The 26,281-nt window shown below is 41.4% G+C and overlaps 1 protein-coding gene across 1 annotated transcript in view; it reads left to right on the top strand.

Annotated features, from left to right (window-relative positions):
• Positions 1-26,281, top strand: part of UBN2 (ubinuclein 2) — a 99,922-nt gene that overhangs the window by 11,887 nt on the left and 61,754 nt on the right. The window contains exons 3-5 of the mRNA XM_077831168.1: positions 3,017-3,118; positions 22,162-22,299; positions 24,085-24,197. Coding sequence (XP_077687294.1) covers positions 3,017-3,118; positions 22,162-22,299; positions 24,085-24,197 — 353 coding nt within the window. The remainder of the gene's footprint in view (positions 1-3,016; positions 3,119-22,161; positions 22,300-24,084; positions 24,198-26,281) is intronic.

Raw genomic sequence — 26,281 nt, 5'->3', positions numbered from 1 at the left:
CATGGTTTTCTGCACATCACATTTAATATGAAAAGACACAATTACACAGTGCATACTTTACTATGGAAAAAAAGTAATGAGCTGAAAGGTACTTGGTCCTTCCTCTTCAACTGCCACTGATATCTGCAGCTAAAACTGTATAGGCTTCTGATTCTGAAACTTAGAAATCTAAGTGCAGTCTCTCTGCATCTTAAAAGCACCACCTTTATTTCCACATTGGTAGGTGGTGTCTCTTGAATAACTTCGAGAGACATAGGCAATACCTTGAGTGATGTGTATATGGTAGATTGAATTAGCTGAAATGGCTGTAATTTTTGACTTTTTCAGTGAATGGCTTTGATTTGACTAGGGATTTTCTTTGACGTTGTTACTTTATTTTTCAAATGCAGCAGATTGTAGTATATTGCTACATCTTGTCTTAATTTGTACAGGTACAGATGCTAAATTTGCATGTGAAAAGGTGAAAGCTTTAATGTTTGGGTTTTTTTGGCCAAACAATTTTTTTTAAAGTTTGGATGGCCAGCACCAATAATAGTCTTGGTGTGCTAAGAATTTTGTTTAGTGGCTCAGTGTTAGGACACTTCACTTCATTCCAACCCAAGAATCTACTTTGTGACAACTTAAGTCCAAACCCGGTGCACCTGGGTACATCTGGTATCCACAAGCAGGTCTCAGACTCCAATATCTCAGGTGGTGTCTACAGGTGGGTCTTACAGTTGTGACTGCAAACCATCTGCAGCAGAGTGCAAGCATGCCCACGAGAAGCACTCTAATTGCAATCACAGACAATTCAAATGTCTTCACTTGTTTGAGTGTAACTTACTGCTCCCTAGTTTTGTTTTATTCCACTCAAGCTTTCTGTTACGTTTGTTTACACTTTCCCATGCCTGCATCCTCAATTGGCTGGAGAACAGCCCCATCCTTTCATACTGAAAAACCATTAAGGTTTTACTTTGAGAAGATGACGATCCCTAGAAGCACTATTCAACTTTTTTTGGACATCTTTCCCTGGTAATATTGCTAGAGGACCATATTAAATTTACTGCCTGGTGGCATTTCTCAGTGCAGTGATATAGCTGGCCTGGGTCTTAAGGAAAATGTCAGGGTTCTGTTAGTCCTTAATCAAGGCAGCTTCTATTTTCTGCTATAAAAAGATATTTAAATTATGGGGACACACAAAGTAGTCATTGAAGCCCTGCTCCATATGTTTATCTATTGGTCTTGCTTCAGTTCATACTGTTAAGGGAGATGTTTAGTTTATCATTATTAGGACATCCCTCAATCTGCTTCGTTTCCAAAAGAAGAATTCTTCCATGAGAGTGTTTTAGGGAAGAAAATGGTTGACTACATGTATCATACAAATATTTAATCTGGAGACCGGAGTTCTGTTCCATGCTCTGCCACAGACTTCCTGTGTAACCATAGGTGAATCATTTAGTTCCTTTGTGCCTCAGTTTCCCCTCCATAAAATGGTGTTAATACTTCCCTACATCCGATGTTTTGTGAATATAAATATATTAAAGATTGTGAAGCGCTCAGATACTAGAGTAATGGGCGCTATATAGATATATAAAATCAGTGTTTTGTATATAATTCAACTTTAGGGAGGTCTTGTTTGCCACTCTTGAAAGGAACTGTTGAAGTGTTGAACTGTTGGATCCAGTGAAATACATGGGGATGAAGCATGCTTAGAAGGACATTGCTCTTGAGCCATCTTAGAGGTGCCTCAGAAGGCCAAAAATGTAAGAATTAGCGGACTTTCCTGCATGATTTATATTGGAGACCCAAGAGTGAGAATCCTGTAGGAATACCTTGTACGTCTTTAAAGAGAATTAATTTTCCTTTCAGAACTTTGAAAAATGTTCTGTACGTGTGGTGACATGAAGTTATTCCAAGTTTTACCTGCTCTTTGAATGAAGGAGGAGTTGGGGAATGTGTTACAAAATTAAAACCAGAAAGCTCAAACCAAAAGCTAAATTTGCCCTTGTATAGTTTTTCCATAGTTGCCATTTAATATTGAAAGGGATATGCTCAAGTCATCTTGTCTTTAAAAAAAAAAAATAAAAGGGGGGGAGGGAGGGAGGGAGGGAGAAGAGGGCTTCGGTCTTGTTCAAATTCGTTTGTCTGCCTGCAGCTATAATACTTTATGATGAGGGCTGTCAAGCTATTAAAAAAATTAACCTCGATTAATTGCGCTGTTGTAAATAGAATACCATTTATTTAAATATTTTTGGATGTTTTCTACATTTTCAAATATATTGATTTCAATTACAACACAGAATACAAAGTGTACAGTGCTCACTTTATATTTTTGTTTACAAATATTTGCACTGTAAAAACAAAAGAAATAGTATTTTTCAATTCACCTAATACAAATACTGTAGTGCAATCTCTTTATCATGACAGTTGAAATTACAAATGTAGAATTTGTTTAAAAAAAAAACCCACAAAACCTGCATTCATAAAACAAAAACTATGTAAAACATTAAGGTCTACAAGTCAGCTCAGTCCTACTTCTTGTTTGAGCAATTGGCTGAACAATTTTTTTACATTTAGAGGAGATAATGCTGCCCGCTTCTTGTTTACAGTGTCATCTGAAAGTGAGAACAGACATTCACATGGCACTGTTGTAGCCAGCATCGCAAGATATTTATGTGCCAGATGCGCTAAAGATTCATATGTCCCTTCATACGTCAACCGCCATTTGGTCAACTTGAATGTCAGCTTTGCTCATGATTTCTGGTGTGGATGTTATAAAGAATTTACACATATCACCAACTAATTTTTTTGCATAAGTTTAAAATATAGCCATTGGATATTAATGGCTTTTTGGTTTCTATATTCACTAGTTCAGAGTTGTCCTAGGTGTCGAAGAGGTGAAAAACTCTTATCTGATTAGTAGTCTCCTAAATTGAGCCATCCTTCCAGGATTCTTGTTTCTATGTCACAGACTTCATTTGATACCAGAACGGTGTGATTCCCAGACTGGCTTACCACAGTTTTGTTTTCTTTGCAGGGTGGGAAGTTTCACAAGCATCGAAAGGATCGCTTGCAGGATCTGATTGATATAGGTTATGGCTATGATGAAACAGACCCTTTCATCGATAACTCTGAAGCTGTGAGTAAATCTCATTTAAACAGGAATAAAGACATGAGGCAGTACACCGGACCCTAGCTAGAACGCCGGATTTGGGATCCATGCGGGGACTGCGTTAAAATGAATTGCAATTAAAATAATAGGAGTACTTGTGGCACCTTAGAGACTAACCAATTTATTTGAGCATGAGCTTTCGTGAGCTACAGCTCACTTCATAATGAAGTGAGCTGTAGCTCACGAAAGCTCATGCTCAAATAAATTGGTTAGTCTCTAAGGTGCCACAAGTACTCCTTTTCTTTTTGCGAATACAGACTAACACGGCTGTTACTCTGAAACCTGTAATTAAAATAATTAAATTTGGGATCCATGGCCGTGACCGTGTTATATGCAAATTCGCGCTATATATGTGTGCGTTCTAGCGAGGGTCCGGTGTACTTATTTCTAAGGAGAGTGAGGGGAACATACTTTTTACTTTCTGCTGTGTGCATGGTATGAATCCAAAAGACACAAATGACTTCAGGCACCCAAGAAACTATTATTGTATTAATTTTTATAGCCATTCACAGGCATCATTGCATCAGAAGAACAAAGGTACACTGTATATTAAAATTAATTATTTGCCTTTCTATCCCATAGATAATTAAAACCAGAGATTTTAAAAATCAAATTGACTTCCTTATTGATCAATAGTTCACTTTATCATACTTCGCTCAGCTTTGTTCGTGAAATTAGACTAGTTTTGTTTGACTGCGTCTCCTGTTCTGTCAAAATGCTGGTATGTTTGGGTTTCCAACACTTCAGAGGAATGTTTGTTTTTTGGAGGAGAACCTAATCACCTTGTTTTCATTAACTTTAAATGTTTTGTTATTGAAATAAGTACATAAGGAGTACTGGTGATAAGCCAGTATGGCTTAGAAGCAAGATTCAATAGCTTATTTAACCCAAACTTCAGAAACTGGACATCCAGTCGAAGTGAAGTAAATAGAAGCATTAACTCACTCCTGGTAAAATCTTAGATGGAAATTAGGCTATGGCCTAGTCTACACCTAAAACTTAAGTCAGTCTAACTATGTTGTTCACGGGGTGTGAAAAATTCACACCCTCGAATCAGCATAAGCCTCGGTATACACACTTCTAGGTCAATGGAGAAATTCTTCCATTGACCTAGCTAACTGCCTTTCAAGGGGATGGATTAACTACTGTGACAGAAAAAACCCTTCTGTGACTGTAGCAAGTGTCCATGCTGTAGTTCTGCTATAGCGCTTGTAGGGTAGACCTATCCTAAGAGGGTATCTGAAGAGAAGTTAGATATAAAAACAAATAGCTGGAAATTCTTTAAGTATACCAGAAGCAGTAAACTCATGAGGAATTCACTGAATATCAGACAATTAAGGGAGCAAACAGGCTGAGGGAAATCCTATTGCCTGGATGCCCCAGATAAGTGAAGTGCTATCCAGGCAAGTAAAAATGTAGGGCTTTTTGCCTGTAGGACAAGGACAATAGTGGCAGTCTGGGTGTAGGCTGAGTCATATCAGGCCCAGCAATATTGAGCTGCTATTCATAGAGGAAGGTGGCCAGAAGGCTTGAGAGAGAGTGGAGCAAAGAGAACTGAAGTGAGTCATAGCCAGAGGGAAGGAGAAGGAAATTGGACCCAAGAGAAGTGTGTTGCTTGGCATACGTCATGCAAAGCCTCTTTTGAATGTAATGTTGGTTAGTACTTAATTTCTGCCTCTGATTAAAGTCTGGGCTTTTCAGTGATAGTTCTGTGCTCAAATGCAATTAGAGTATCTAGAAAGACAAGCAACAGTTGATTTCTTGCTTGAGGGCCACTGTGAATTCTCACTTTGCTGTGGAACTGCCTCAAATAGCAGTGTCTGTTGTAGGGTGCTCAGAAGATCTCGTGTGAGGATGACTTCATTGCCCTACTTTGTATAAAGGAGGTCAGCCAGCTCCCACCCACCTCTGTTCATTTGCTGCAACTACAGAGAGCAAACTGAACGTGCTTTCATTTCCTCAGGCTAGAACTTCCCTTAGTCTAGCTTGATGTTTACAAGAAAATTGTTAGTTTAGAGTAGCATAGGACAGTTCAGTGTAGACACCCTTCCCATGTCTTGGGAACCTGTCAAGTCCCAAACCAGGCTAAACTAAAAGTGACATCGAAGACCAAATCAGCACCATCTATTCAGGTCCCAGTAGCATTGGTGGTGATGCAGGCAACTCCTACATTTTGCTGTCTACCCTCACTCAGCACTACTGCCCTCTGCTCTGACACCAAACCTATCCTCCATTGTCCCTATCTTGGCACTGAGATCCACTCAGAGGCCTATCTGGCTAAAAGGAAGGAGAAGAGGAAGCACATCTCCCTACAAGAGAGACATAAACAGAAGAAAAGGAGGAAGTGCTCTCTCTTGACTCATGAGGGCCTGGAAGACACTTAAACAGTACTTAAACTGTCACCTCTTCTCCACGTGCCGCTAGAGCTAGACATCTCAGCACCAACTGGACTCCTCATTGCTGCAGGTCCTGATAAAACTCGATCTCTCCATGCCTGAGTGGGGAATGCACCATGGAGGCTACTAGCCACCACATCACATGGTTTGCTGCCTGACTTCGCTGACTTCTCCAGTCTCAATCTGGAACTGCTGCAGGGTACCTTGGACTCTTTCAGAAATAAAACCGGAGGGTCCCCCAATTTGACCTCAAGATTCTGGTCCCCTTCCCTTGCCTTAGATCCAGACAATCTTCACCTCATCTTGTGGCCTTACATATGGGACTCCATGAAAGACCTGCTGGAGGCTGCAAGATCAACTCTGGCATAGACCTTCACACTGACATCCATGCCAATACTCCTTTCAGCACGATCTCCTCCTCTAGCATCAGTGCTTTTACCAGCATCTCTATTCCTCACTTGGTGTCAATGCAATCTTCCTTGCTTTCACCAGATTCCTCTGATCTGCAGGTATTCTGTCCTTCATCTGAGAAATACAATGAGGTTTCTTCCTCGGAACCATATAAATCCCCTTTAGAGAAACATACAGGTGGCACCTCATCAGAGGACCAGATAAGTGCTTCGTCTCTTTTCCCTTCTGACTAATAAATGTTTCAGAAACTATTGGGCAATCGCAAATACTTCTCCAGCTAGCTGCAAGCAAGGGGTCACAGCACTGGAGAAATCCTATGATTCCCCCTGTTCAACATATTACAGGTGCAGATCGGGGAGAAGCTGCCTCTGCCTACTGGCTTCAGCCTTCTCAGTCCAGCCAAAAATATGTCTTTAAAAAATATTTTGGCCCTGTCTGTATCCAAGATAGTGATAGGATATACCCTAAAAGACACCAGTTCCTGCTGCAGCCTCCTTTGGCAAACTCCATGATTGTATCTGTAATAAAGGAGACTTAAGGGGAACAAGACATAGGACACTTAAGGGCAACACTCTGTCAGAGAGAGAGAGATGAAATTTGGATGTTTTGGCAGGAGAGCTTACTTACGTGGTTCAGTAGGCCTTCAAGTGGCCAGCTATAAAGCTGTGATATCCCACTACAGTTATGGTTTGTTTGATGCCATAAGCCCCAGCCTTGAATCCTTGTTCAAGGAACAGAAGGAAGTGGCCAAGACTCTGGTCACAAATAGTCATATACTTGCTTGATGCTCTTGAAGAGCAGCCTTGGTTGCCTTAGATGCTAGTGCAAGAAAAATGGCCACAGGAATGGCTATTGGGAGGTGCTTCTGGTCTTTTACCTGGATCCTGGGGAGGGATTGGGCAATTCCCTTTTGAGGGCACTGCCCTTTTTAGGGACAAAATGATGAAGACCTAGAGATGATCATGGCCACTCTCCACTCCCTGCAATTAACGCAGTTCTCTTCCTCAACTCTGAGGTTTTTCTGCCTGTCATTTTGCTTCCAAAGACAAGCTCCCAGGCAACACCAAGGGATACATCCCCAGAAGTGATATCAGCCACCTCTTAAACCTGCTACTGGCAAATAACCTCAGCAGTATAAAAGTAGGCTTCCTCCCTGTGCATTGTCACACCCCTCAACATCCGCTTTTAAAAAGCAATTTTGACTGTCTGTTTGAGTCATGTACCATGTCTCCAGTCTACATCTCCTCTCCATACATTCACACTTTCGGACTTTGTCTTTCTGCAGCACCTGTTGCATGATTACTTCTGATTGCTGGTTACTGGACACCATTTGTGACAGATTCCATCTAGTTTCACACATGACCATCTTGCCACCCTCACCTTTCTCTTCAAACACCCATCCTATAAGAGCATCCTGGTGGAAGAAGTGGATTTCCTTTTTCAAGAAGTGAGTCAGAGAGGTGGGACACTGTGAACAGTGTCTGCAGGAAAACTCAGGGAAAGTGAGAATAAAATCCTATTTCCTGATCCCCCAACAAGAGCAACTTTCTGAGATTCTTGACCTCAGAATTCAGAACAGATATATAAAAGCATTCAAGTTCAGGATGCTCTCTAGGGGACATCTCTTCCTTATACCAGTGGATAGGTGTGCAGCTCACAATTTTAAAGAATGCCTGCTTTTATCTGGCAATCAAACATGCTTACATCAAGTATGCTACCAATTTTGACTTGTCTACAGCCCCAACAAGTGCCTCACAGTGGCTGGTGCACATCTCAGACATGAAGGAATATTTGTCTACCCATATTTTTGATGACTGGCTCCTGAGGGCTAACTCACTGAAGGACCTCTCCTCAGAGATCATTACATGTGCAACTTCTTCCAGTCTTTTTGGGACTGTTAACTGGAAGAAATTGACACTTCAACCTGTACGAAGAATCATTTTAATCAGAACAGTCTTGGACTCCACTCAGGCCAGTCTTTCTTCCACAAGAAAGTTTTCAAATTCAAGACCCTCTGGCAATTCTCAGGGAATAACCAGTATGTACTACGTGATTTCCTCCCCCCCACTCCCACCCCCAACACTATTAGGCCTGATGGTTTCATCACTCTCTCACACCCTTTGCTTGTCTGAACACGAGACTTTTACACCACTGGCCATGCCAAATGTACGGTCTTCAAAGGAGACTGTTCCTTCTCAAGTGTTCCAATAGCTTCATTAGTGGGAACAGGCACTGCTGCAATACAAATAATTCACAAGGACCATGTCCTCCAGGGGATACCTTTTGCTCTCCTCTCTCTTAACATCATAATCCTCACCAGTGCCTCCAATCTGGTCTGGGGTGTGCATTACAAAGACTGCCAAGGACATAGTCTGGGAAACACTTGAGTCTATACCCCTTATCAAGGTACTGGAACTTAAGTCAACTTGGTGGGTCCTCAAAGCCTTTCAGCTATCTCTGCAACAGTGTGTAGTATGTGTGCTTACAGACCATACCACTGTCATGTAACACAGCAGCAGATAGGGAGGAGTACTGTGTATTTGTAGCTCTCTTCTTGCTTCCACAAATATCTTTGGCTGTGGTGCATCCAAAGCCACCCAGTAGCTCTTTGCCTTGCAGGCGAGGTGAATGTGTGGGCAGACTTGCTTAGCAGGAAGTCTCAGGATCATCCATACAAGCAGTCCTTGAATCCAGCAGCCAGTGTGCTATTTCACAGATGGGCCCAACCAATAATAGATATATTTGTGACTGAACAAAAGACCAGATGCCAAGTGTATCGCACAGGAGCACTCAGGCGAAAACCTTCTTAAGGATGTGTTTCTGGTGGGCTGGAGTCAACATCTTCTATGTCTTCCATTCCATTCTCTTGATCCTCGAGGTCATAAGAAAATCAGGTCAGACTGTCAACATCATATTAATTGCCACAATGTGGCCTCATCGGCACTGGTGTCTAGATCTTCTGCAGGTGGCCCAGAGAACCACCATACCTGCTGCCTTATATCTCTGGATGTCTGCCTCAATAGCAAGGGAAGATTCTTCATCCCAGCTCAGAGAGAGAATCATAGAATATCAGGGTTGGAAGGGACCTCAGGAGGTCATCTAGTCCAACCCCCTGCTCAAAGCAGGACCGATCCCCAATTAAATCATCCCAGCCAGGGCTTTGTCAAGCCTGACCTTAGAAACTTCTAAGGAAGGAGATTCCACCACCTCGCTAGGTAATGCATTCCAGTGTTTCACCACCCTCCTAGTGAAAAAGTTTTTCCCAATATCCAACCTAAATCTCCCCCACTGCAACTTGAGACCATTACTCCTTGTTCTGTCATCAGCTACCACTAAGAACAGTCTAGAGCCATCCTCTTTGGAACCCCCTTTCAGGTAGTTGAAAGCAGCTATCAAATCCCCCCTCATTCTTCTCTTCCGTAGACTAAACATCCCCAGTTCCCTCAGCCTCTCCTCATAACTCATGTGTTCCAGTCCCCTAATCGTTTTTGTTGCCCTCCGCTGGACTCTTTCCAATTTTTCCACATCCTTCTTGTAGTGTGGGGCCCAAAACTGGACACAGTACTCCAGATGAGGCCTCACCAATGTCGAATAGAGGGGAACGATCACGTCCCTCGATCTGCTGGCAATGCCCCTACTTATACATCCCAAAATGCCATTGGCCTTCTTAGCAACAAGGGCACTGTTGAGTCCTATCCAGCTTCCCGTCCACTGTAACCCCTAGGTCCTTTTCTGCAGAACTGCTGTCGAGCCTTTTGGTCCCTAGTCTGTAGCGGTGCATGGGATTCTTCCGTCCTAAGTGCAGGACTCTGCACTTGTCCTTGTTGAACCTCATCAGATTTCTTTTGGGCCAATCCTCTTGTCTAGGTCCCTCTGTATCCTATCCCTACCCTCCAGCATATCTACCTCTCCTCCCAGTTTAGTGTCATCTGCAAACTTGCTGAGGGTGCAATCCACACCATCCTCTAGATCATTTATGAAGATATTGAACAAAACCGGCCCCAGGACTGACCCTTGGGGCACTCCACTTGATACCGGCTGCCAACTAGACATGGAGTCATTTATCTCTACCCGTTGAGCCTGACAATCTAGCCAGCTTTCTATCCACCTTATAGTCCATTCATCCAGCCCACACTTCTTTAACTTGCTGGCAAGAATACTGTGGGAGACCATGTCAAAAGCTTTGCTAAAGTCAAGGAACAACACGTCCACTGCTTTCCCTTCATCCACAGAACCAGTTTTCTCATCACAGAAGGCAATTAGATTAGTCAGGCATGACTTGCCCTTGGTGAATTCATGCTGACTGTTCCTGATCACTTTCCTCTCCTCTGAGTGCTTCAGAATTGATTCCTTGAGGACCTGCTCCATGTTTTTTTTCCAGGGACCGAGGTGAGGCTGACTGGCCTGTAGTTCCTCCTTCCCTTTTTTAAAGATGGGCACTACATTAGCCTTTTTCTAGTCTTCAGGGACTTCCCCCGATCGCCATGAGTTTTCAAAGATAATGGCCAATGGCTCTGCAATCACATCCTCCAACTCCTTTAGCACTCTCGGATGCAACACATTCGGCCCCATGGACTTGTACTCGTCCAGTTTTTCTAAATAGTCGCGAACCACTTTTCTCCACAGAGGGCTGGTCACATCCTCCCCATGCTGTGCTGCCCAGTGCAGTAGTCTGGGAGCTGACCTTGTTCGTGAAGACAGAGGCAAAAAAAGCATTGAGTACATTAGCTTTTTCCACATCCTCTGTCACTAGGTTGCCTCCCCAATTCAGTAAGGGGCCCACACTTTCCTTGACTTTCTTCTTGTTGCTAACATACCTGAAGAGACCCCTTCTTGTTACTCTTAACATCTCTCGCTAGCTGCAACTCCAGGTGTGATTTGGCCTTCCTGATTTCACTCCTGCATGCCTGAGCAATATTTTTATATTCATCCCTGGTCATTTGTCCAATCTTCCGCTTCTTGTAAGCTGCTTTTTTGTATTTAAGATCAGCAAGGATTTCACTGTTAAGCCAAGCTGGTCGCCTGCCATATTTACTATTCTTTCTACACATCGGGATGGTTTGTCCCTGTAACCTCAATAAGGATTCTTTAAAATACAGCCAGCTCTCCTGGACTCCTTTTCCCCCTCATGTTATTCTCCCAGGGGATCTTGCCCATCAGTTCCCTGAGGGAGTCAAAGTCTGCTTTTCTGAAGTCCAGCGTCCGTATTCTGCTCCATCTTGCAGTGCGGAGGCTAATTGGAAGACAGTTTCTGATTTTTGAGGGTTCAGACATCCCTCTTGCAATCCAGGAGGTTCTCTATCCTAAAATGCAATGTGCAAAAATGGAAACAGTTAACTGTCTGGGCCATAGGTAAGGGACTCACTCCATCTCCAGTGGAGATCCTTGCAGTTCTAGAGTACCTCCTACATCTTAAGTTTCAGGGCCTAGCCATACTCTCCATAAAAGTCCATTTGATAGCAATATTTTGCTTTCTTGCAATTTTGTTGGGGACAAATCCATCTTCTCTCATCCTACAGTCTCCAGGTTCCTTAAAGTTATGGTAAATGTACTTCCTGCCTCTCCTTTCATGACCCCTAAATTTCATTTTAATGAAGCTGATAGGTCCTGTGTATGAGCATCTTGCATGAGCCTCTTCAACATTTATTAATCAAAATTAGCTTTCCTGATCGGTATTACCCCTTCTAGAAGCATGAGATCAGTGCTTTGATGGCCACTCAACCTTATATACTGTAGTACACAAAGACAAGCCCCATTCCAGCTTCATGCATAAGGTGGTCTCAAATTTCCACTTACCTCAATGTATTTCCCCCCAATCCCATTCCCACTTAAGAAACTTGTCTACATACTGTAGATGTAGTGAGGGTACTTTTTTTTTCTTAAACCTGAAAAGAGAGAGAGCTCTTTAGAAAATACTAATGGGCTACTTGTAGCATTTAGGGAGAAATGCCAGGTAGAACCCATTACCAAATAGACTTTCATATTGGGATAGGTGGTGTATAGAACATTCCTACATGTCAGCTAGGAAACCAGTACTTCTTGATTTAAAGACCCGTTTTGCAAGACCCACTGTATCAGTGGCAGGCCTTAGCTAAGATTTCCTGGTGGAGATTTGCAGAGCAGCAACTTGAAGTTCAATGCACACTTTCACCAGACATTGATCCTTGGATTTAGCATTATGCTCTGATGCATAGTTTGGGAACGCAGTGCTACAGCATGCATTTAGCGAAGAAATCCTTGCCTGGTGCACTTCTGGTAGAGCACTGTTTGATAATCTCTCTGCAAATTAGAATACTCAGAGGCTCTCCTAGGAGAAAGAGGTTATTTACCAGTAGCTGTTGTTCCTAGAGTTGCCTCTGTGTTACTGCATCTCCACCTTCCCCTCTACCTCCAAGCCCTACATAACATAGGACTTTGCAGCTGGGAGATGTTGTCCACTGTATGAAAGCCCTTGTCTACACTACACAGTTTTGTCGGCAAAAGATAGCTTTTGCTAGCAAAACAGTGGAGGTGTACACACTACAAAGCTACTTTTGGCAGCAAAACTCTGCTGTTTTGCAAACAAAATAAAACCACCTCGATGAGAGGCATAAAGCTTTTTGTGGCAAAGTTAAAGTGACAAAGCATCAGTGTAGATTCTGCCGTTCATTATGTTGACGTAACTGGCCTCCCCCAGTGTCCACCGTGACCGCTCTGCTCACTATACCCCTCCCCTTTCAAAACTCTGGGAAACTTTGACATTTCTCAGGGTGGAGAGCTCTCAGAGGTGATGAGGATGCAGCTCCTGGTATCTGAGGAGTATGTGGGAGAACTCAAAGGGAATCACAAAATCATTAATGTGGAATCAGCTGGCAGGCAAAGTGAGCAGCTGGGGGGGAGGAGGGGGAGAGAGCGGTGTTAGGGGAAGAGGTTGCTGAGCAGAGCTGGGGACCAGTGTGCGGGGGGAGGGGTCAACTGGGGGAGAATGTGTCAGCAAGCTCTCGCTTAATTCAGACAGCAGCCCAAGCAACCAAACTTGGGGGACAGGGACACCCCTCCCCCACGCACATCAGTCCTAAGCTCTGCTCAGTAGCCTCTTCCCATAACGTACACGCTTCAACACACACTGTCTCTCACATACACAATCTCTCTCACGCTTCCCGAACACACACACACTGTCTCCCCGACGCTCGCATGCTCTCTCTCTCGCGCACGCACACACCCCTCCTGTCCTCCTCCCCCTATCCATGTCAATTGAAAAGCAGCTGGCAATCTAATAGGATGCCCATGGAATGATGGGATTGAGAAACCTGCATCATGCTACGCTGTACTTGCCCCAGGAGGTATTGCAAACTCTTCCCAAAGTATCCTGTGGCCAGTTGCTTAGTGGGATAGCTTCCCAAAGTGCACTGCTCTCTGTCAATGCAAGAGCTGCTAGTGTGGATGTGCTCTGTCACCAGACACAAGGATCATAGTGTGGACATGCAACAGCGGTTTAATTAAAGCACTTTAATTGAAGCAGCATAACTTCTTTGTTGAGACAGTTCTGTGGTGTAGACAAAGCCTAAAAAAAATGCACTGTTACCCTCACACAAGCTCTCTTGTGCACTCCTCTATAGAGACAGCTTTTCAGGGCACAACTGTATCTCGATGCCAGGAGTGCAATATCCTGTAAGTGTGAATGCACAAAGGTTACTAGTAAGTAACCTCTAGTAAGTTACTAGTAAGTATCTTTTCTCTTTTTCTTTTCTTTTCCCCAAGGAGGACAAAGTAGGTAGTTTAGTAGCTTCTAGAACCTGGCAAATGTCACGGACAGTTAGTTTAAGATGAAGAATAAAGCTATATTGCAAACTACAGTCAGATAGTTCAAAGACAGTTGTTTTTGCCAAGCAAGCCTGAGTAGGCTTTGTAGTAAAATAAACAACAATTTGATTTGCTATTTTTATAGTGTAATTTGATTCCCTTTAGATGGGAAAGGTCCTCTGTACTACTTGTTCGTTACCAATATAATAATTGCAATTGTAGGCCTAGATTCAGCAAGGTACTTAAGCAGGGATCTAACTTCAAGCACGTGAGCACTCCCATTGACTTTGATGGGACACCTGAGGTGCTTAAAGTTAGCCATGTGTTTAAGTACCTTGCTGAACTGAAGCCTTTGGTGCTGTCAGGGCCAGGTAGCTTAACACAGTGTCAAATATTAATTTCCAAACTAAACATCTGTATTTTTAAAAATTACCCACAGACTTAGTTGACTTTTTTTACGAAGAGAAATGTCTGGAAAACATCAAATCACCCTGAGTTCCTTGGGTTTAAAAATAAAAATAAAATCAAATAAAATCCTGAATCACCACAAGGCAGTACTGACGGCCCTGGTCCAAGTAATCTTAAAGTTTGCATGTGGTACAGAAGAGTATGTTAAATCAATGTGAAAAACTGAGGACACTTCTCACAATTCATGGAAATCTAAATATTTATTTAATAGCAGATTTTTTTGTAACTTGCCAAATGCATGAGTCTTTCTGAGAAGAGTAGTCCTCTTCTAAGTGTTACATGTATGTGACCGCTCTGCATATGAAATCTGTGGAAGCAGAAAATGGCAATTTGTCCATAAAAAAATTCTCACTTCTGTAAAATGAAAAATGAGATCCAGAAGTTCGTCACCTTGATTTATGTCACTTATTCAGTTACTAAATGCAACTTCAGTTTTAGAGATCTTGCAGTTGCATGAAAGGCAGTGATCAAAATTTATGTGATTGTGACCTATTTGGAGCATACCTAAGAAACTGAGCTGGGGCTGAGACGGTCAGAGTCAAGGAGATCAAGACAGGCAGATTTGTGGACATGTGTTTCATGATGGACATAACTACCACTATGACTGAAGTCTTCCTTACTTCTTTCTGAGGAGGGGATCTCTTTTTGAAAATTTAGAAAGTGCTTTGTCATTGTTCATAGTACTGAAAGACAATCCTGGCCATTATTTCTGAAAACTTACCCTTAGGGGCAGTAAACCTGAAAAGTAAATATTTCTGGATCTTTAGCGCTATAACTGCAGAACAATCAGATCTACATACTTGAAGCTGCCAGATTACCAGGCTACAGCAACTACCATTCACATGGTTTCAATTTCTTGACTCCATACAGTGGGCTAATGATTGTGAACTTGGTCTAAGACTGACAAAAATTACACAGGTATTGAGAGAGGAGATAAAGGAGAATGTGATATGTCAGTGCTTAACTATAAAGTTACACTTGAATATTATCAAGCTTACAACAGATGACATTGCACGTGCATGTTTAATAAAAGCTTTTAACCACTAAGCCCACCTGCATTTCAGGCTAAGTTGTGCTTGATGGAAATGTGTTCTTAGTGTCCTACAGCACTGTAGTGGAAGAACATAGATTTTCCACAGTGAGCTTAACAAAAACAAACCCATGAGTCTATATATACACCAAATCATCTCCAGGACTTAATACAGATGTGACTGTAGAGCTCAGTGTGAATGTTTCTGCCCTGTCAGTTTTTTTTTTTTCTACTGGCTTGAAGCTGGAGTGTGAGATACAACGAGTAAAATATTTGTGGAGACAACAAATGGTAGTATTAGTAAAAGGCTAAACCAGTGTTACTGCCTATAACCAGATCTAGATTTCAAAACCAAATAGACATCCATAATATTTAGATATTTGAATATTTGTTTAGATTGCATCAGAACTGAGACTATGGTAGTTCTCTTACATAAAGAGACAAACCTAAATATTTCTGTCTGAGAATTAGACATGCTCAGTATAAGAACAAAAATAAGGAGCCCTTCCACAGTAGTCCAAAACAGAATGCCTAGAGTGCATGATTGTCTGAAGAACTGCCTTTTGACAGTCATAACAGTAATTGATTTCATTCTTAACTTTTGAGAATGAGTCCACAACCCAAGAGAGGGACAACCTTTCTTAAGACTGGCCACATGGGGTCAAACCAGTCATCCACCTAGCCCAGTATGTTGTCTTTTGACAGTGGCCAGTGCCAGATGCTTCAGAGGAAGTGAACAGAACAGGGCAATTTATCTAGCGATCCATCCCTTCTTTTCCAGTCCCAGTTTCTAGCAGTTAGAGGTTTAGGGACACCCAGTGCATAGGGTTGTGTCCCTGATCATCTTGGGTAATAGCCCTTGATGGACCTGTCCTCCATGAACTTATCAAATTCTTTTTGGAACCCAGTTATACTTTAGGCATTCAAAACATTCCCTAGCAATGAGTTCCACAGGTCGACTGTGCGAAGTATTTCCTTTTGTTTGTTTTAAACCTGCTGTCTATTAATTTAATTGGTTGACCCCTGGTTCGTGTGTTGTGTGAAAGGGTAAATAACACTTCCTTCACTCCATTTATGATTTTATAGACCTCTGTCATATCCCCCCACTAGCCATCTCTTTTCTAAAGTGAACAGTCCCAATCCTCTAAATCTCTCTGCATATGGAAGCTGTTCCATACCACTAATAATTTTTGTTGCCCTCTCTGTACTTTTTCCAATTCTAATATATCTTTTTTGAGATGGGGCAACCAAAACTGCACACAGTATTCAAGATGTGGGCATACTATGGATTTATATAGTGGCATTACATTTTTTGTCATCTTATCTATCCCTTTCCTAATGGTTCTTAACATTGCTTTTTTGATTGCTGCTGTACATTGAGTAATGTTTTCAGAGAACTATCCGCTATGACTCAAAGATCTTTCTTGAGTGGTAACAGCTGATTTATACCCTATCATTTTGGAAAACACAATGTGCATTACTTTGCATTTATCAACATTGAATTTCATCTGCCATTTTGTTGCCCAGTCGCTCAGTTTTGTGAGATCTCTTTGTAACTCTTCTCAGTCTTCTTTGGACTTACTCAAGATAATTAATTTTGTATCATCTGCAAACTTTGCCACCTTACTGTTTGCCCTTTTCCAAATCATTTATGAATATGTTGAACCTCACTGGTTCCAGTATAGATCCTTGGGGGACCCTGCTATTTACCTTTCTCCATTGTGAAAATGGACCATGTATTCCTACCCTTTGTTTCTTGTCTTTTTAACCAGTTACTGATCCGTGAGAGGACCTTCCCTCTTATTCCATCATTCATTTCTTTGCTTAAGAGCCTTTGATGAAGGACGTTGTCAGAGGCTTTCTGAAAGTCCAAGTACACTATATCCACTGGATCACCCTTGTCCACATGTTTATTAACCCCCTCAAAGAATTCTAATAGGTTGGTGAGGCATGATTTCCCTTTACAAAAGCTGTGTTGACTGTTCCCCAGCAAATCGTGTTCATGTATCTAATAATTCTGTTGTTTACTATAGTTTTAACCAATTTGCCTGGTACTGAATTTAAACTTACCAGCCTGTAATTGCCAGGATCGCCTTTGGAGCATTTTTATAATTATGGTTTCACGTTAGCTATCCTCCTGTCATGTAATACATGCTGACTTAAACAATAGGTTGCATACCACAGTAGTAGTTCTGAAATTTCATATTTGAGTTCCTTCATCGTATTCACCCAAGAGTTCTGAAGTCCTGGTGACTTATTACTGTTCAGTTTATCAGTTTGTTCCAAAACCACCTCTCCTGACAGCTCAATCTGGGACAGGGCCTCATATTTCCTCCCTAAAAAGAATGGCTCAGGTGTGGGAATCTCCCTCACATCCTCTGCAGTGAAGATTGATACAAAGAATTAATTTAGCTTCTCTGCAATGGCCTTGTCTTCCTTGAGTGTTTCTTTAGCACCTTGATTGTCCAGTGGCCCCACTGATTTTTGGCAGGCTTCCTGCTTCTGATGTACTTAAAAATTAACCGCAATTTTTTTTTTAATAAGTCTTTTGCTAGTTGCTCTTTATTTTTCTCATCAGACAACCATATCTGAAGTCTTAGCTGCTATGGTCCTGTGATAAGAATTTTTCCCCATGCCTGACAGCAAATAAAGAGGATTAGGACATTTCAGAAAATCATTCAGCTTCTTTGCATTAGGAACAAGGAGGAACAAACTGATAGGGGACCATATGTTTTTTCATACAAGAATTCTGAAGGAGCTTCAGAATGAAGTAGTTAAGCTGCTCCCAATATTTTGTAATCCACATTGTAATCAGCTAACACAGTGGAGTATTAAAAGTTAGCAAATGTTGTACCTATTTTTTAAAAAGGCTTTCGGTGTGATCATGGGTGTTATAGATCAGTTAGCATTATTTCAGCATTGGGTAAAGTGGTCGAAAACAAATTAAATATAGAATTCTAAATTAGACATATGTGTTGTGATGGGAACAAACCAGCATAACTTCTGTAAAGGAGAATTTTTTTGAGCAGGATGAATTTTTGTGGACTTTCAAAAAGCCCTTTGACACTTTCGCAAGCCGCTGTTGAAACATCATCTGGTATCTTTCTGTCCATCTATGTCTCACTGATCTCGTTAGCCATTTGCTTATTGAACCACTGGATAGTTTATATTCTGCTTGTTTGGTTTTATACATATTGAATTAAATCCTTAAAATTTCTGTTTGTCTGGTTGATTCACTAACTTTCTGTGGTATAGTTCCTGCTTTTCTCCTTCATCCCGCTTCTTTTACACAGCTCTCTTCTCCGCTCATGTCAGTACTTCCTGCCCAACCCTCAACAGTTCACTCCCCGTTTTTTCTTTCTTCTCTCTCACTGCCACCATTTTCTGGCCTGGGATGACATTTGTCCCACCTTTGGCTTCCCCCAGTCTCCCTGCAGAATTGCCCTTGTCATCACTTGCTCCCATTCCTTTGAACTTACATATTCTAACTTCACTAAATCTACTCCTGTTCCCAGTGGAATGCCCACTCCATCTCTAAAAAGAGTCATCATTCACAGCCTTTCTTTTCCGACTTCCTTTATCTCCTTGGATCACTAGGAGTCTATGAAGAAAGTTATATGGCTGCATTGACTTCTTCCACTACAAGTTCCCCCCCTTGTTGATTTTTATGCCTGAAGTCACTGTTGCCTGTTACTACTGTTGATTCTCACCCTAAACTTCCCTCTGCACCTTCTTTTAGCAAGATTTTGCGGACTTTTTAAAGAGAGGATTGACATCATAGTGTACTTCTTTGCGCTGTCTGCCTTCCACTTTCTCTCCCTCTAACACTACCTCCCCCTCACACTTGCATGATCTTTTTTGTGACCTCAGTGTGTTTCAGTGATTCCTCATTCCCTCTTGCCTCCTAACCTCCTTTGCCTCACTACTACTGTTTCCTCCTTCATCTTCATTTAACCTCTTGCCTTTTTCTCCAGTGCCTTTTCCATTTAACTCTTTCTTTTTACCCATGACCTTATCAAATATTATGATTTACAACCACTGCCACATTCATCTCCAACTCCCTACTGGATCCCCTCCAGTCTGGCTTCTGCCTCCTTTATTCCATTGAAACTGCTGTCATCGAGGCTTCTAACAACCTCTTCCTAGTCAAATCTTAAGGTTTTTTTAATTTATGCTCCTCCTTCTAGCGCTCTACTGCTTTTGATACCATTGATCATACCCTCCACATCTTAGCCACCCTAAGCTTTTGCTATTCTGTTCTTTCCTGGTTCTTTACCTACATCTCCTGGCTTTTGTTGACTACCTCTTTTGATTGGGTGGTGGTCCTCAGTTTCATCCTTCATTGTTCTGTTCTTGATTTTTTCCCCCTTCTCGTTTTTTATCCTTTCATGAAGTGATCTCATATGCTCTTATGTCTTCAGTTACCATCTCCATCCCAGTGACTCACGTTCACTTGTTTGCTTCTAATTTGTCTCCATCTGTTCAATTCTGGATCTTGGCCTGTCTCCAACATTTCCTCTTATTGGTGTGTGTCAGCTCAAGCTGACACAGCCAAAGAGCAGTTCCTTTTCTTTCTTGCAAGCCGTCGCCTTCTCCATTTCTTTTATATTTGACAAGCACCAATCTCCCTGTTGCTCAGGCCTGTATCTTGAGGTCACCTTTGACTTTTCCATCTCCTATGCCTCATACCTCTAAGGCACATCCAAATGCTGTCTCTTGTTCTTTCAAAATAGTTCAGAAATCCATTTCTCTATCCACACACTGCAGTTGTGATAGTTCTTGTAATCTTTTCTCATAGGTATTGTAAATGTCTTCTCTCTGGACTCCTAGTCACCAGTGTTGTACAGACTTCCCATTCTTTCACCACTCCCTACCCATAAAAAATGTTGTCGCTAGAATCATATTTCTCACTCATCAAGCTGACCATCTCATCCCTTCCACTCCCTCTTCCACATCATCAAACTTAAGATGCTTGTTTCATTTTCATTGTCCTTTCATGCTGCCGCTCAATGCCCCACTCTTCCAGTCCTCTTGCAAGCACTTCTTTCATGACACTCTGTGGAATGTTGTTCCTGAGTGAATCAACGAGACTGCTACTCTCTGTATTCAGAGCCTTCTTGAAGATTCACTGCTAGCAAAATATCTACAAGAAATTGACTAACATATGACTAGGCTGTGGGAGAGGGGGGTAACGTATGGTTTTTTGTTTTTGTTTTGTTTTTTTTAAGTTTTTAGTAAATTATAGTACTTACCACGACCAGTTACCATCTCAACTATTCCATTTAATATTATACCCTTTCTCTATATGTCTTTTAGTCTAAACTTTGAGGTAGAATATGTGCTTTTTGCTTTTTTTTCAATCTATCTAGAAATCAACTATAATGGTGTAGGTGCTACACAAAATAAAGAAATACTGTTGTGGATTAGAAACTGGCTGAGTGAGGGTAAACCAAGTAGGAGTAAATCTCTAGTTACGAACATGGCCTCTCAAGGATGGTCCTGCCTCAGCTCAGGGAGCTGGACTTGACTTCTCAAGGTTCCTTACAGCCCTACGTTTCGATGATTATATTGCATAAGGTTAATTTTGGGGTGGTATAGTGTTTTATGCTACCATTGGTGGTATATGACACAGTCATGAGCTGGGAATGGTAAGGTGGTAACTTTTGCAGATGACCGTTCTGTAGGCTACTTGAGAAGATTGTGAGGAACTTCAGATGACTGTCAAAGCCAGTTGAATGGACAACATGGTGGTAATGTCATTTAATGTTGACAAAGTAAAGGACGGTGGAAATAATGATATGAACTATTCAGACACGCCGCTGTGATTAAATGTAATTACACAAGAAGATGACCTGGGTATCATTGCAGACAGCTCAGTGAAACAAACGCTAAACTGAGCAGAGGTTCAGAAAAAAGCAAATAAAATATTACAATATTTTCAGTATTATACTTTTAACACTGAAAATATTCTAAAACCCCAACATAAATTGATTATAAATATTATAAATCCTGTACATAAATTCATGGATCCCCTTACCTGCAATATTCTGTTCTGTCTGATCACCTTATCTCAAAATATATAGCAGAAATAAAGGGTCTAGGAAGAGGCGATGACAATAATTAGAGGCACAGAAAGATAAGGACCATTTAGAGAGAAACTGAGAGAGGATCATGGAAAAAAAATGAACGGTATAGAGAAGGTAAATTGGGCACTCTTTCTTATACTAGAAAAATAAGAGTGAATTCTGTGAAACTGAAATGCAACACATTAAAAATTGATAAAGGGAAATATTTTTATTCAATATATAATAAATCTGTGGAGTCTGTGGCTAGCGGACCTTGGTGAGGCCAAGAGCTTAGTAAGATTTTGAAAAAAATTCCCAGCATATTAAATAAATATTAAGTCTGCATACTGCAGGATGTAAGTCATTCAATAACTGATGGAGTTGGGAAGAAATATTCTATGTTGACCTTTGGGAAGTTATTCCGTAATTGTCTGCTACGTGGTTCCATGTATCGTCATCTGAATCTTCTGGTAGTAGACACTGTCCGAGACAGAATATTGACCTAGATGGACCACTGTTGTTTCATCTCCTAACAGTTTGTGTTTTTTGATGTGCCACCGCTGCCACTCCATGGATAGTGTGTCATCACCACTGTGGTGACCCTAGCCTTCTCCCAAAGATGAATTTTTATTAGTTTGCTTCAAAAGCAGTGGATTAGTATTGTGACACTAGCACTCCACAGCGTTGACAAATAACTTTTCAGCAGCATTGGTATGTTTATGATTTGAAATCTAGCAAGTTATGTAAGATGTTTGTGTTTAATACCTCATGTTCAGAGATTGTATTTAAGTAAGTGAATTGTTTCCGATTAATAAGGTGATGTTGGTTAATCACCTGACTCTTCTATTTCCTGCCCAGTATGATGAATTGGTTCCTGCATCTCTGACAACCAAATATGGGGGATTTTACATCAACACGGGAACATTGCAATTCCGCCAAGCATCTGATTCAGAGGATGAAGACTTTGCAGAGGACAAAAAGCACAGGCCACCTAAAGTGAGTGATCTTAGTTTCTCTTCCTTCTGGAATTTATGGCTGATTTGAAAATCAGGAAAGGCTTCATAATCTGGCTACAACAAAATGAGAAGACTGAGAGCTTGCTGATAAATAGATACAGGTGATGCAGGGGTGAAAGTGGGCCGGTATGGCATACCGGTAAGAAGCCAGTACTGGCCCGTACCCAGCCGACGTTAAAGCGCTGCCATGGCAAAGGACGCTCTGGCAGGGACTACTGGCAGGCAGTGGGGCAAAAGGGGAAGCTGCCTCAGGGCTGGCGATTTAAAAGGGTGCCTTCCCAGCTGCTGCTACCACAGCAGCGGCCAGAGCCCCAGGCCCTTTTAAATCACCCCCGGAGCCCTGGGCGGTGTGGGCCAGCCAGTGTGGATGGTCTGGCTGGGGGAGGCTGACCCCCAGCCCTGCCCTTTCCACCCAAGGCCACGGCCCTTCCAGGGGCTTGGAGTCAAGCCCCCGTACTGATAAGAATTTAATATTACTTTTACCCCTGAGGTGATGTCAGTCTCATTATTTTGCTGCTCTCATATAAGGGATTGGGAAGTCACAAGGTTTCCTAACATAAATAACCTGAGATTTTTGCAGGCTATCTAGCTTTCCAAAGCTACGCAGCGGTTTAAAGCAGGCAAACAAATTGGACCCATACCATTTTTAAAAACTTGTTGAAGTCTGCTCATGTTATTTCAATAAAAACCAACATCGCCATATAAAATAAAATTCAATGTGAATTCCTCTAGATAGGGAGGATATTTACAATTTCATGAAATATATTTGCAAGATTAAAATTGTTCCTAATGCCCAAATTAGCCTTGGAAAAACATTCCCAAAATATTTATTTAGTTCTGTTCTGAAAAGTGACTGCGTTTTATTAAAATTTACGCTGTCTGTTTCTGTCTCTGGTTGGTTACAACTCATTCTAGAATCTGTTTATACCACCTGTTGGACGGAGCCAGTGGGATTGCATGAGTTCTGTGTCCGTCCTAGAATTTTCCATCTTCTCTGATGTCTTTGCCTGCTGTCTGGAATTTTTCTTTACTTGGCAGAATAGTTGTGGAACCAGACATGATGTCTTTTCCAAGGCGGCTGTTGAATATTCAATTATGTATCTTTTAAATTTTTTAAAACATTTCTTAATATTTCAGTATTGCCATACACTCTAATAGCACAAGGGTGGTACCTTATTCACGTAGCTGAAGTAGTGTAACTTAGGTCAACTTTACCCAAGTAGTGAAGACAGGCCCTTTCAACTGTTGAGAATAGGCCACTTCCACCTTAATTGAATTGGCTCATTAGCACTGACCCCCTCCTCCCCCGCCACTTGGTAAGGCAGCTCCCATCTTTTCATGTGCTGTGTATCTCTACCTGTCTACTATATTTTCCACTCCATGCATCTGATGAAGTGGGTTATAACCCACGAAAGCTTATGCCCAAAGAAATTTGTTAACCTCTGAGGTGCCACAAGGACTCGTCGTTCTTTTTGCTGATACAGACTAACACTACTACCACTCTGAAATATGTCTAATTTGTCATCTGAAGTGGTGAGAAGCAAAAAGAAAGTACATAAGAAAATATGTAATTGGGACCTTGAGCTCGTGGTTGGCTAAACAGGTGAAGGAGTGCCCTTCACACTTTTTTTTTTTTCTTCTTCTTTAACCCAATTGCTTAGTAGTGATGTCAGCTCTGAATTGCTAGACATAAGGCTGAAGCACTTTTTATACAATAATAACATTGTAGAGCAGAGGTAACACTATCACCGTTTTGGTTCTTTAGGTATCCAAACTAAAAGAAGGAGAGGACCGCGGGATTAAGAAGCGGAAGCGGAAAGAGGAGGGGACAGAGAAGGAGAAAAAGCCTCGGAAAATGAAAGTTCCTAAGCAGCTGGGGTAGGTCTGTCTGTCAGGTTTTTAAAGGAGAGGGCACCTCACAGCAACAAGAGAAGCAATAGCTTAATGTTCCCTCACCCCCTGTTGAGTTTGTTTGCCAGTCTTTACTTTTTTGCTGAATCTAGTTAAACATAAATAGTGTAGGCAGAATTTGAGTTTTTTATTTTTGAGGGATATCTATTTTTTTTAAAAGCTTTTTTAGATTTTTATCTGTTTAAATTTTCACAGCTCTGGAAAGTTATTTGACTCCAGCTGTTTTGGTGCTAGAACAATGGGAGGAGGGGGGAAAACATGAGAACTTTCTGTGATGAGGGAGTTTATTTCCCCCATGCTCCTAGTGAAATGGTTAAACTATTGTTTAACTTTCCAAATTTACCTTCAGATAGAGAACAAGCCTGGAAAATTTTCAGCCTAAAGGTGCAAGGTTATGAATGACTAAAGTCAGTGTTAAGGTTGACCAACAGTTTCCATTCTAAGTGCAACTGTTCTGTCTATATATGAGAGAATTGGGGATAGATCTGAAGGTGCTATTGTAGGTCTTCTGAGTGAAATAATCTGCTATTGAAAACCAACTCAAATGTTTCATAATCTTTTCTACTTTTTGTTTGACATTGAAGTCATTATGCAAACCTGAAAAAGCCAGTGTTTGCAATATATACTCTTATTGTGACCCTTCTGCCAACATGTTGCAGTCATCTCTTATCTATGTAAGTTCTGGCATTTAATGTGTTGCAGTACCTAGTAAATGAAAAATAGCAGGTTAGCCATCCATAGCAACAACAAAATATAATAGTCAAGCACAGACAGTTTTCCCGTCCAGTCTTGTTTTCCTTTGGCCTCAGTTGTTTTTAATCCTTGGTCCCTTTATTTCTTCTCTTCTCACTACCAGTTTTGATCTTAATGCAATTTCTAACAAACTTAATTGGTTGACCATTTAAAGTGGAGAAGTGCTTCTCCAAATAGCAAGTACAATATATGTATTATTCAAGGTATTAAAGGCTTGCAAAATTACGCCGTTAAGTTTAAAGATTTGGAGTTTTTTGGATGAAGAACTTTAAGTAGTTATGCAGAATGTAAGTTTTGGACATAGGACATTTTAAAAAATGCCAATATATTGCTATCATAACTCTACCATTCCCATCTTCAGTATTCCTTCAGCATGATTTTTATCATAAGGAATTTAAGCAGTCTTCTGCAAGATGAAATCGTAAATCTGAAGAGTGATGTAAACCTAGGTGGTGTATATACATATACTTGTGTAATTGTCTCATCCATTACTATCTGCTTTTGTATACCATGGTGATAGGGTTTTCAGAGAGCCTAATGTACACAGACAAATACAGAAATAGAATGTTATGACACTCTCTGTGCTGTTAGTCCAAAAAGGAGTGTGTTATGCGCTCTACTCATAGTGCCATCTTTAGCTAGGGTTACACAGCCATTCTGCATTTCATTTGCTTAGTTATAAGTATGCCAAATTTTAGCCATGTGGGCTGAAATTTCCCATGCTGGGTGCCTGCCTCAGGCTGGCTTTTTTGTTTAAATTTCAGCAAAAATGGTTCAGTAGTTTGTGAAAATAAGATTAGGGAAAAGTAAGTTGTTTTGCCCATCAAATCAAATCCAAAAGCTGTGTCACTGAGAAGTTTAGTGCCACCATGCTTTGGAACAGTGACTGGAAATTTGACAGGGATGTCATCCTGGCCTTGGACGTGTCTCTTGCTGTTCCTGTGATTAAACCACACACATTTGTCCAAGTTCTAAAGATTTGGGGGGGAAAAAAAAATCTCAATTCATACACGCTCAATAGAGTCTTGTTGGAGTTTGACAGCTAAATTCTGCAGGGCGGCAGAGGCTGAGCAAGACTTACTTTGTAGTTGCTGCTCCTGGCTGCAGTGGCACTGAACAGCTGACTTCAAAAAAGGGAGACGGTCTCTCTTTGTAGTCTGTGTTCCCCTTGCTGGGGCTCAGGCAGCAAGGAGGAAAAAGCCTTCTGACTTAAATGCAGAGGGGATGAGAACTGGACCTGTGATGGGTGTCAGTAGAGAGAGTAGATTGGGACAAGAGGATGGGGGGAGACCAGGGCT

The sequence above is a fragment of the Eretmochelys imbricata genome, chromosome 1 (assembly GCF_965152235.1).
Source record: "Eretmochelys imbricata isolate rEreImb1 chromosome 1, rEreImb1.hap1, whole genome shotgun sequence".
NCBI classification, from domain to species: Eukaryota; Metazoa; Chordata; order Testudines; family Cheloniidae; genus Eretmochelys; species Eretmochelys imbricata.
The sequence above is the reverse complement of the archived record's forward strand: the minus strand, read 5'-3'. Positions and strand labels throughout refer to the sequence as shown.